The sequence below is a fragment of the Bombyx mandarina genome, chromosome 20 (genome assembly GCF_030267445.1).
Source record: "Bombyx mandarina strain Sakado chromosome 20, ASM3026744v2".
Classification (NCBI taxonomy): domain Eukaryota; kingdom Metazoa; phylum Arthropoda; class Insecta; order Lepidoptera; family Bombycidae; genus Bombyx; species Bombyx mandarina.
In genome coordinates, this window is record NC_143226.1 from 4,698,946 (window position 1) to 4,711,913 (window position 12,968).

General features: G+C 39.5%; 1 protein-coding gene across 9 annotated transcripts in view; it reads left to right on the forward strand.

The window, feature by feature from the left end:
- The first annotated feature begins 9,896 nt into the window (after positions 1–9,896).
- Positions 9,897–12,968, forward strand: part of LOC114247878 (uncharacterized) — a 41,579-nt gene continuing 38,507 nt past the window's right edge. For 8 of the 9 annotated variants that reach the window (XM_089735977.1, XM_089735976.1, XM_089735980.1 and 5 more), the window contains exon 1: positions 9,897–10,287. In XM_089735977.1, coding sequence (XP_089592103.1) covers positions 10,230–10,287 — 58 coding nt within the window. In that variant the 5' untranslated portion in view covers positions 9,897–10,229. The remainder of the gene's footprint in view (positions 10,288–12,968) is intronic. The other variant, XM_089735979.1, reaches the window with a different exon arrangement.

Sequence of the window (12,968 nt, forward strand, 5' to 3'; positions counted from 1 at the left end):
CTATTTTTGGCAATTATTTTCTCGTAAGCTTTAATATTCATCTCCAAATGTCGTTTCTATGAGCCTAGTGACAGTTAGAAAGATGCCAGGGCTGATCGTGGGACGTCTTGTGAGCCCATACGTCTATTTCTGCCTCAAAGCCAAACGCGTTGGGATTTGAAGGGTGGGGTAGCCGTTGTGCTATAGAACTGGGACTTAGAACTCATATCTCAAGTTAGGTGGGCATGTAGATGTGACTTTTGTAGATGGAACATTTGGTTCACGCGCATGCCTGACCGAATAAACTAGGAGGCCATGATCCCCGCCAAGAAAAGAAAAAGCATTCTACGGTAATTTTTTTTTTATTTTTTTTATTGCTTAGATGAGTGGACGAGCTCACAGCCCACCTGGTGTTAAGTGGTTACTGGAGCCCATAGACATCTACAACGTAAATGCGCCACCCACCTTGAGATATAAGTTCTAAGGTCTCAATTATAGTTACAACGGCTGCCCCACCCTTCAAACCGAAACGCATTACTGCTTCACGGCAGAAATAGGCAAGGTGGTGGTACCTACCCGTGCGGACTCACAAGAGGTCCTACCACCAGTAATTACGCAAATTAAATAATTTTGCGGGTTTCATTCTTATTACACGATGTTATTCCTTCACCGTGGAAATCAATCGTGAACATTTGTTGAGTACGTAGGTATTTCATTAGAAAAATTGGTACCCACCTGCGGGATTCGAACACCGGTGCATCGCTCAACACGAATGCACCGGACGTCTTATCCGTTAGGCCACGACGACTTTTTACATTTTAAATTTTTAAAATTTTAAAAATTATTTTTAAATTTTTACATTTATGTAAAATAAACATTTTATTATTTTATTTAAGCGTCCTAAATACGTTGTTAATATACATGGGCCCTAGTAACCATTAAACATTGGGCCGTAGTCTCTATCACCTACGCATGTCAGCAATAAAAAAAGATGCTCTCAGTGCCAAATTTTTCTACCAAAGCCTTTAGGTTTGTCTTCATTTATTTGACTTATGGCGAAATTGCTTTGGGCTGTATCTAAAAGTTAAAAGAAAAATATTAATTTTAATTACACAAGCAATGAAACGTAGTACGTTGTAGTACGCCTAAGTATTATAATGTATGACACAGCGGATATCGTATGAGAATGGACCGGAACCGCTAGCGATAAGTGTGGTATAGCCGTGGGAACATCCTGATTGTGATATCAACGCAGGCGCTTAGATTACGGCCGAGCACGATAGACGCTCGTGCTTAATTGAGGCATTAAATACTTCGTTCTAAATAAATTCTGAACGTGCTCCCATAGATAATACACATAATATTAAAGATGTGTACTGGCCAGTAACGGTGATGCGTGATAACGCTGTGAAAAGAGTTTTGAAACTTAGGTTCGTTTTAAAAAAATTAAAATAAATAGGTTATTAGGTTCTACCTATAGACAGATCTATAGATATATTTAAAAATTTCTAGGCGATGTGACCGATTTCTATGAAATTTTCAGAACATGTCGAGAAAAAGAGATAAAGTATCATCATCAACGCACGAATTGTTGGCACCCATGCAGTTTCGATAAGTGTGTATATTTTGTACATTTAGTAACAATCACTGAGACTGACGGAGACTGACTCAGTGGTGCAGTAGTTAGCACTCCTGACTGTTGCGCTAAAGGTCGTGGGTTCGGTTACCGCATGGGGCAAACATTCATGTGATGAACAGGTATGTTAGCTCTTTGTCTAGGTGTACATTATCTATGTCTTTTTTTCCCCCCTATCTAAGCTGATAGCCTTGAGAGGCTATTTCAGCGTAACCTTAACTAGTAGGTGAGCTCACGGGGCTCAAACCGGAGAGTTGCTAACACTGACCCTAGCAAGAGCAGTGCTTCGCAGAATCTACCACCAGATCGGAAACGCGACCCACTGAGAAGATCCGGCGAGAAACTCAGTGGGCTGTGTCTATGGGTTAATTCGCTCGTCGAGCCCTTCGTCGCAAGCGACGGGTTCGACGAGGACGGTGACCGGTGCTTGTGGTTCTATATGTCGGAGACGGTCATTAGTTTGGCAGCAAAACGAAGCGCAGCACGATTCCCGAGAGATGACAACACGATCTTAATGGCGTCGGAGCTCGGCTAACTTCGTGATACAACAGAGCCTCGCCGATGGAGGCGCGCATAGACGCCATTCAAACTTACCAACCAGCCTTCTTAAAGAGCGGTGCCTCCGTCCTAAGAATGATTTTCAGATGTAAATATATGAACGAGAACTCATTAAATGCGAAAATCGTGGTATGAGCTTTTTATATAGTAAAATAGTGCTTATAACGTTGATACGCCGGAAAGTTTAATACATAGTATGTAATGACGATTCTAAGAAAAGCACAAAACATTATATCTACGCTATTCGCAACCGCAGTTAATAATGATTCAGTAGTAAAAATATGACGTGTTAACCCGCCACAGATCATCGTAAAAATGTATTTTAGGTGGGAAAACGAAAAAAATAATGCGATAAAATTAAAAACAGCGGAAAGTACACAAACACCCGCGCTCTACTGTGACGTGTTTTGATTTATGGGATTATTTGCACGTGTAGGCCGATAAAATATAATGTACCTACCCCGGTTACTGTACTCGTCGAACTCGGCAAAGAGTTCGACGTGCCTACCTCATGCATCAGCCAGCTGAGTCTCTCGCCGGATCTTCTCAGCGGGTCGCGATTCCGATCCGGTTGTAGATTCATCCGCGAAGCAGCTGCTCTTGAGTTGTTAGGTCTCCTCTCCTGGCTGAGCCTTTGCTCGCCCATCTGTCCTGGTGAAACTAGAAAGGCCTCCGGGTCACTAGTAATACTTCAATAATAAATAAAAAGTAGGTACTTCTAAAAATATATAACTTAACACGACGCGATCATTTCGTATATTATTATTGACTGGCTAACGTAATACTAAAAAGACGAGGTATAAATGTTGAATGCTTCGAAAACTACTACCCTCGAATGATTAAAAGTTCCAATGATTTTTTTTATTGGCCTTTTAGGCAGACGAGCACACGGCCCACCTGATGGTGAATGGTTACCTTCACCCGTGGACGTCAGCAATGCCAGGGGTAGAGTCGCTGCCAGCAAATTGTCGCTTTGAGGTTTTATGTTGACACTAGACGGTTGTAATATCGATAAGTTATTGTTATTGGCAGCGTTCGCGGCCTATACTCGTCGAAATCAGCTATCTTCTTAAGGAAATGACATACCCACCTGGTGCAGGGATGACTTATGAAGGGTGGCCGTCAAGAAATAACCGAGGAAAGCAGAAGAACAGGATCAGCGTCCTCGTCAGGATCAGGATCATTATCATCAGCCCCCAGTAGTGGTGACGATGTATCCACTACGTTTTCCCGAATGACTTTCACGGTGATTGTAAATTTCAGTAATTCGATACACTGCATCTGAATGGCTACATTGGATAGTTATAGTAAATACCGTTAGTTTTATCAACTATTTTGTTGTATTTTTTTTTAAATAATTTTATTATTTTACCGTGGATTTTTTCCGTGATTAAAGATTAACAGCAATGAGCTAAACAATAAGGCATATAATTTGCAATTACTATTGTGACACTGTGTTACTGTGACAGAGATCAATGGAAAGGACTGGAGGCGGCCTTCACCCGAGGATTGATTCTTATCCATTAACAAAATCTAGCTCTTACTAACATTTAGACAATAAGCAAAACATTAATAACTAACTAAACATTAACAAACAAATACCTTATTTGAAATGAAAGTTAAGGATATGCTAGAAGTTGTCGTGGCCTAAAGGATAAGACGTCCGGTGCATTCGTGTTGAGCGATGAACCGACGTTCGAATCCCGCAGGCGGGTACCCATTTTTCTAATGAAATACGTACTCAACAAATGTTCACGATTGACTTCCACGGTGAAGGAATAACATCGTGTAATAAAAATCAAACCCGCAAAATTATAATTTGTGTAATTACTGGTGGTAGGACCTCTTGTGAGTCCGCACGGGTAGGTACCACCACCCCACCTATTTCTGCCGTGAAGCAGTAATGCGTTTCGGTTTGAAGGGTGGGGCAGCCGTTGTAACCATACTGAGACCTTAGAACTTATATCTCAAGGTGTGTGGCGCATTTACGTTGTAGATGTCTATGGGTTCCAGTAACCACTTAACACCAGGTGGGCTGTGAGCTCGTCCACATAGCTAGGCAATAAAAAAAAAAGCTAGGCTTTTTATTTATTATTTTATACTGTAACAACACACTCCTTCAAAAATATTATACAGTGCTATAAAAAAATATAACTCGTAGTCCGAACCTAAAAGATCGTCGCCTAGCGCCAGACTGAGCGCCAGACTGAGTTAAAAAATAAAACACAAACAAAACTTGACTTAGCAACTGGCCGGTGTTCGTACAGAAAAAAAAAATGCATTGGAATATGCGAATTCTAAATTTAGACCGACTATTCCTGTTAGAGCATGGGGCATGCGATCGTAAAAAGCGCATTAAGGGTAAGGTAATATACTTTTGATACGCTACGTCGCGCCGCCTCAGACGACAGACTGTAAATGTTTGCTTTAAAAACATTAGTGGATAGTACAGCGGTCAAAGTGAAGGTTCATTTGACATGGCATGTAAATGGTAAATGCAGAAACATTGTCTTCTTATGTATCCCTGTTTGTTCTTAAGTCAATGACTAAATGACTTTACCGCACATGTAACTTATATTAATGTACGTCAATTATAGCAGTATCGATTTTAATAATGTCCTTTGAATGTGTTATCGATGTTTTTTTTGTTTTGTTCATTCAAAATCGATAAGGCTCTTAAATATTTCAATGGGCGTTTTATGTCGGAATCTTATTCGATTATATACGTACTCAATTTATTTTACAGGCTTATTTACTGTCGGACATTCTAGAATGCACCATAAAGTTTAAAAGTAATGTCTCCGAGTAATGCGAAACAAAATAATCAAAAAGAAATGTTAAATTTGAGCACGGAATTCCAGTTAATGTGTTATTAAATTTTAGAAATCCCCTAAAATATTACTGTACATATTCCTTGCATAGGTCCAAACTGTAAGATATCGCGGTGCACCCAGTGGAATGTCACGACGGGCCGGAACGATGCAAAGGATGCAGGTGACGGCTATGTCAGATGTCACTGTCATCAGGAGTACCGTGTGCTTAGTGCGAATTTTTTAAGGTTCTCGATAGCGTAAAAGTAAACTCAATTTTTTATGGAGTTGGAACTTTTGTCTACGTTTGCCGCTAGGGGCGCTGTTCCAACTGTAGAAGTCGTCGTGGCCTAAAGGATAAGACGTCCGTTGCATTCGTATTGAGCGATGCACCGGTGTTCGGACCCCGCAGGCGGGTACCAATTTTTCTAATGAAATACGTACTCAACAACTGTTCACGATTGACTTCCACGGTGAAGGAATAACATCGTGTAATAAAAATCAAACCCGCAAAATTTTAATTTGCGTAATTACTGGTGGTAGGACCTGTTGTGAGTCCGCACGGGTAGGTACAACTACCCTGCCTATTTCTGCCGTGAAGCAGTAATGCGTTTCGGTTTGAAGGGTGGGGCAGCCGTTGTAACTATACTTGAGACCTTAGAACTTATATCTCAAGGTGGGTGGCGCATTTACGTTGTAGATGTCGGTAACCACTTAACACCAGGTGAGCTGTGAGCTCGTCCACCCATCTAAGCAATATAAAAAAAAAAAAAAAATACAGATTATGATGATGATGATGATGATGGTGATGACGATCCGCCTCTAGAACGGTAGACGGACTGTTTTGCGGGTGATACGTTCGCCTACTTACAATCGATGGTAATGAACTACTTCGATTAGAGCACTCCGAACTAATTAATTGGATCCATCAGATCCAATAACCTTTGCATTAGACGCCTTCAGCTCTGACACTAGAAGCAGGCTTAGGGATCCCGGTAACCGTACTCGTCAAACTCGACAAAGAGTTCGACGTGCAACCTAACCCATGCATCAGCCCGCTGAGTTTCTCGCCGAATCTTCTCAGCGGATCGCGATTCCGATCCGGTAGTAGATTCATTCGCGAAGCAGTTGCTCTTGAGTTGTTAGGTCTCCTCCGGCGGGCGCTCGGGCAGCTATTAGCAAATCCCACCACTCCTGGCTGAGCCTTTGCTCGCCCACCTGTCCTGGTGAAACTGTGTCCGGCTATGGAATGAGCTCCTTTCCACGGTGTTTCCCGAGCGCTTTGACATGTCCTTCTTCAAACGAGGCTTTTGGAGAGTATTAAACGGTAGGCAGCGGCTTGGCTCTGCCCCTGGCATTGCTGACTTCCATGAGCGACGGTAACCACTCACCATCAGGTGGGCCGTATGATCGTCTGCATATACGGCAATAAAAAAAATAAAAAACTGGAAAGGCCTCCGGGGCACCTGTAATTCTTCAATGCTAAAAAAAAAAACAAAATTAATTGATGAAACGTTAGCTGTATTCGATCGGAATGTCTCCCGCAACATTTTCCTGTAGTCCAGTAACGCAGACGGCGTACGAAAACCGAGTCGTAACTCAATCGTCGATAGTTTTAAACACGTTTAGTAGGTAGACTAAACACGGATTTTGCGCTAAAAATAAAATTTTATGTTCGTCGTATTTCTGCCGTGGAACAATCACGCGTTCCGGTATAAAATTGTAAGGATCTCCATTGTTTCAATGCAAAAAAAGATGGCGGCTGTTTCATATTTTTTTTAAATGTTTTTTTTTTAATTCTCCTTATTGTTCCCTAACCAGTATTATTGTTCACAGTGGATTTGTTTTGGTTAACATTATAATACTCAACTCTACTATACCTATATATATTTATTTGTAGGTATTTTATATTTTTCTGATTTTGTTCTCTAATCTCTTTAACTTAAAGTATTGTTATGGAAATAAATCAACGTTAATTTAAAAAGCTTGCCTAGTCAGAACTCGCATGTAAGTTCGTCTTCCTTATCTAATAGGTAAATGACTTAATACCAGTTAGACTAAAAGTTCAGTTGCCAATACGCTAGAAGAACACACGTATTAATTACGCAGTTAGGACACATCTGTTTTTTTTTTATAATTTTGACTTTTCAATACCTTATATTTTCAAGTGGTCGAAGTTCCTTCCTGTCAAATTTGATTTTAATTTGGGTTATCTGTAGATAAAATGGCGACCTCGATTTCCATCATTAGTAAGTAGAAAGTTGTAGCTTCGGACTAATTTGAGGCAGTATCGATTTTCCTAATTTCTCACAATCCCTATTCCTAATTCCAATATATAGTAGTGGTGGTAGAGAGTTTTTGCTTTTAATATGATCATAAATTAATTAAGACATTTGTTCTTTTTTTGAAGTCGGTTAATCCGTGCCTATACTATACAACAATGTTTTCCGAAACGTAAATATTTTGCGTAATTCTCTTGGACGTCACGTCTTTTAGGTTATCGCCCACAGATTATACACTACCTACTAGAGTCTATCAATATCTATGTCTATACTAATATTATAAAGAGGAAAGATTTGTTTGTTTGTTTGTTTCGAATAGGCTCCGAAACTACTGGACCGATTTGAAAAATTCTTTTTCCATTAGAAGCCGACATTGTCCCTGATGAACATAGGCTACTTTTTTTAAATTTTTTTTATTTACTTTTTTTGGTTTCATGTGTGTTTTAATGTTTCCGAAGCGAAGCGAGGGCGGGTCGCTAGTTTATTGTATAAAGATAAAATTAAAATAAAGAACAGTTTACAAATGTTTTTCAGAATCCATTATATTTTTTAACTGTGGTAATATGTTATACGAAATATTCAGTATATAATACAATTTTATCAGTTCACCCCGGTCTCGGGTAGTAATCTGAGAAAGCGATTGTGATCTTTGAATTGATTGATTGGTGTTGAGCGCTTGAGAAACCCTACAAACTTGGCTTCTTCCTGATCGACGCTGTTATTTGTATAAAATAATAGATCGTGTGATATATTTATGTGAGCAAACAGTCTATAGGTTTAGATCCACATTTTACTAGATCCGTTGCAAAGCGAAATCTACCTTCAAGATATCGCGGGGTGAAAGGTTATTTGATCTAAGCGACATTTTTGCATCTTTACAGGAGAGCCAGGAGAGCCATGCGGGCTCACAATGGGTAATTTTGTCTAACTATTGCCAGTATTACATGAATTAGAGAAGCTCATAATGAATGAATGAATGAATGAATGATTTATTTTATTTCAGACAACAATAAGTCCATATGTGTACATAGTATCATTGAAATATACTTAACATTAACAAAACCAATCAAATAAAAAATATACATTTATTAAAAGTAGCTATCAGTGGAATACATTTCAAATATTCCATTCCACTGATACCTACTTCGAACCAACCATTATTATTACTAATATTATTTAGTCCGCAAGTGAACCATGGTACAATGGTTCAAGTACCGACAGTCATAACGGTCTGTTAATGCCTTCAGGATGCTGTTAGGGCTGACCCGGACCCGGCCAATCAGGGATGTGCATCTTTTCCGCATGGTCGTAAAGAAACAGTCGACTCGTGCCTCGGCGAACATTCCCGACGCGCTACAGAACCGAGGCAGCCCCAACAACACCCTGAACGCATTGTTGTATTGGACGCGGGTAATTGCGGGTCGCATGGAGGGCAAGCGCGCCGTGGGCAGAACATCAGTCAGATGGTCAGACCTGGTTAAGAAAGCGGTTGGTGGTGGTCTATACCATGCGGCCCGTGCCACCTATGACCACAACACACTATGGAGGAAAGTCACTTGTTGTCCGGGTCCACACGGGTATGTACCACACCCCGCCCATTTCTGCCGCGAAGCAGTAATGCGTTTCAGTTTGAAGGGTGGGGCAGCCGTTGTAACTATATTGAGACCTTAGAACTCATATTTAAGGGTGGGTGGAGGCATTTGCGTTGTAGATGTCTATGGGCTCCGGTAACAAATTAACAACAGGAGGGCTGTGAGCTTGTCCACCCATCTATGCAATAAAAATAAAATAAAAAATGCTAGTAGTCTCGAAAGGCTATCCGAACATGACGGACTCACAAAACGCCCTACCACCAGTAGTAAAATATAATGTGTAAGGGTTGTCGTCTGTCTGTCTGTCTACTTAACAGAATTTCACACATCTTAGGTATACGAAAGAGTTAACTTGCGTGAAATGCTAAAACAGGTATCCTTCTTCAAATGAGGCTGGTGGAGAGTACTCAATGGTAGGCAGCGGCTTGGTTGCAGAGCCAAGGCGCCTGCCCTGGCATTGCTGATGTCCATGGGCAACGGTAACCATTCACGATCAGGTGGGCCGTATGCTCGTCTGCCTACAAGTGCAATAAAAAAAAAGCGGAGGAGTATTTCTGAGATCGATTTGCAGATCTGTCTTTGCAAGACTACATACATCCTGACAATAGTCGAAGTCTTCGTCCAGTTTTGGATTAAGTAGGGATTTCGTGTTTCTCGTTTGCCCCTTTCATGCTTTGAATGTCCTGATATCAGCATTTCTTCTCAACGCCATTTTTCTTGAGGCAGTCCGAACTTGTGAAATATCAACAATAAATAAAAATTTCAACAGTGTATTTGTGATCAATTGAAAATTTTATGAAAATTTATTAACAAAAAAAAGGCTCATTAGGGAGATGGATATTACGGCGAACCGACTAAATCGAATTTCGAAATAAAATAAAAAAGTATCCTATCACATAAATACCCCACGCATTATGTAGTGACATTAAAATAATCGATAACCAAAATGTTGATTCAGTTGTTCCAGTCAGTCATCGAAAACGGATAGCGCCTAATACGGAATGCAGTTTAGGTTTCCGAGAATCATTATCATCACACAAATCGTGCAGAGGTCGATATCAAACCACGCCCGTACGATCGTCCCATTACCCATACAAAAACACTGAGCGCAATTAAGAATTAAAAAAAAAAAAACACAATTACAAATCCATTTGACAAACATAATTTTGCCATCAAAAAAAACGCGGGAAACTCTTCAGTCTCACTAAACGCTTGTGAGGTTATAAATTTTTTATTCGTCAACGGTAAATGTAAAGTTGCGTAGGAGTATATCAGGAGATGTTGACGGCACGGACTATCAGTTGTGTCTTGACTCCGTTGGGAGGTGGACCTCTCGCGTGCTAAACAGTGTTGTGATTGAGGATTGAGTGAAATGAGGTGTTTGATTGCAATCTGTTTTATCGTTTTGGCGCGACACTGCGAAAGTGGAGGTGAGTTGCCGAAGCTCCAATCAAATATTGTCAATTAATAAAAAATATGTTCACCGACTATAAAAATAATAAGGCCGAAATATTTCATTATAACTGTCACAGAGAGCACGGATACATGATATTTTGAAGAAGTGTTCGTTCGTGACCCTTTTCCTCTAAATGTTATCATTGACTGTTAATGAACTTTGTTAATTTTTTTTTATCTCTATAGAGCTATCTGTTGATTTTTTTTTTTTACTTTTTTTTTTAAATAACTAAGTTTGATGTTGACCGCTGCGGTCTTCTAAATATTTCACGATATATTTTTTTCGTTTGTCCTCGTACATATTCATATAATATGTACATTTGTTATCGGTTGTAATATTTGAATAAAACTGTTTGTAGTGTTGTGAATTAAAACGCGTCACTTAATTAATATGATCAACTCAATCCTTATCATTTTATAGTATTATGAATGGGTCGAAACAGCCAATATTTAAGTACCTTTTTTAAGCATTTATTTTACAAGAATTCTACTTATATGTACGTATTCTTCGAATGGTTTGCGTGATGGATGTGCGATGATTTTTTATTGCTTAGATGATTGGACGAGCTCACAGGCCACCTGTTGTTAAGTGGTTACCGGAGCCCATAGACATCTACAACGTAAATGCCGCCACCCACCTTGAGATATGAGTTCTAAGGTCTCAGTATAGTTACAACGGCTGTTCCACCCTTCAAACCAAACGCATTACTGCTTCACGGCAGAAGTAGGCAGGGTGGTGGTACCTACCCGTGCGGGCTTACAACAGGTCCTACCACCAGTAATTACGCAAATTATAATTTAGCGGGTTTGATTTTTATTACACGATGTTATTCCTTCACCGTGGAAGTCGCGAAGCAGTTGCCTTTGAGCTGCTAGGTCTGCTTCGGAGGCGCTCGAGCAGCTGTTAGCAAATCCCACTCAAAAAATCGGAAAGGGATGCGGGGAACTTTGTTCTTCAAAAAAGGTTCCCTCAAAAATTCGAAGCGATCTTATACTATATCTTGTTGCAATATCGTATCGTATTGCATAAAATAAAATGTTTTGCTGTATTTGTCGATAGAATGAAATAAAAATTCTGAAGTTCTAAAGAGAAACTTTTAAATAGTCTCAGAGGTTACGTGGTCATTAAGGAATGTTTTTAAAAAAAAATACAAAGTTTTACCTCTTATTCATTAATGACATATCAAAATGCAGACTAATGTAGAAACCGATCCATAGCAGGCAACTAATTTGCATTTGACATTGTTGATGCTGGCAAAAAACCTGTCGCCATGGTAATCAGACGCTTGTTTATTGTTTTTAGGTAGTATCTGATTTTGTTCGTGTTGAATCTCAATGTGTTGAATCTAAATATTAAAAAAAAAGACCTGTTGGAGGGTCAAATTTAAGGGGACTGGGCTCTGTAGGTGAGGGGCTATTTAAAAACACTCAGCTACATGGTTAATATAATTATATTGCAAAAACTTTGTACATTATTACAATATTTTATTTTTATAAAACCCTAAGATGCACTGTCCGTGTCTAGATGAGAAGTCATTGTCATCACTCAAGACAATTATCCGTTTTAAACATCTATATATTAATACGTGAAGCAAAAACTTTGCATCCCTTTTTACGAATGCTCGGCGACGACATGCCCCGCCCTTCATCCCCAGGGGAGGGCGGAATCCCGGCGATTTCCTCCTGACCAAAAAAAAAAAAAAACCCTTTTTACGAAAATTGCGCGGACGAAGGAGTATGAAATTTTCCACACTTATAAAGAATATGGAGAAGAAGTGCACAATGCTAATTTTTTTTTTAAATAATGCATAAAAGATACATTAAATCAATAAAGAAAACATTACACACACTCACACCATGTATTTGACGCACACACGCATGCATAGCATTTATTGTCAAGCTTTTGTTCTTGACGTCTGTGGTCAAATTGAGAATAGATTAAATATTGTTTGTCTTTATTAATAAGTCTTTATAGTTTAGCCTTGGCGAAATTTGTGATTATAGAAGTATAAAATACAATCATAATAGTGTACAAACTTACAATTCCAATTAATTATAGTCGAATTTCGACTACTGCGGGACCTCTAGTTTAAATCAGATTTCCAATATTCGCAATCTGTAACCTTACATGTGTCAAGGGTTGCCTGCCATTACTTACATATTCAAATTCCAACAAAATGAATTTAGAAAAATATGAATTGTCCTGGTAGTCATCAAGGAACGGTTGTGAGAAAGTATCAAACATTCTAACTATTCCAAATTATTATTAACTCAAATGAAGTATCCGAGATGAATCTGTTGGAAGTGCCGTGAAAATAAAATACTTTTGCGTCCTTAAGAAAATCGTCTGTAGTTATTAATTTTGCGCCACCCTCTTCCATAATTGCAACTCCTGTCTCGCTAGGCAGGAGTTGCACAAAACAACGACTATACCAAAGACTGAATGAGGATGTTCACGAAAGCTGACTTGCCTTGGACCCCGCAATGAACTTAATTACGTTATAGTAACATTAGTATAGCGGTAGGCAGCGGCTTGGCTCTGCCCCTGGCATTGCTGAAGTCCATGGGCGACGGTAACCACTCACCATCAGGTGGGCCGTATGGTCGTCTGCCTACAAGAGCAATAAAAAAAAAAACAAGAGTGTGAAGTTAGCCC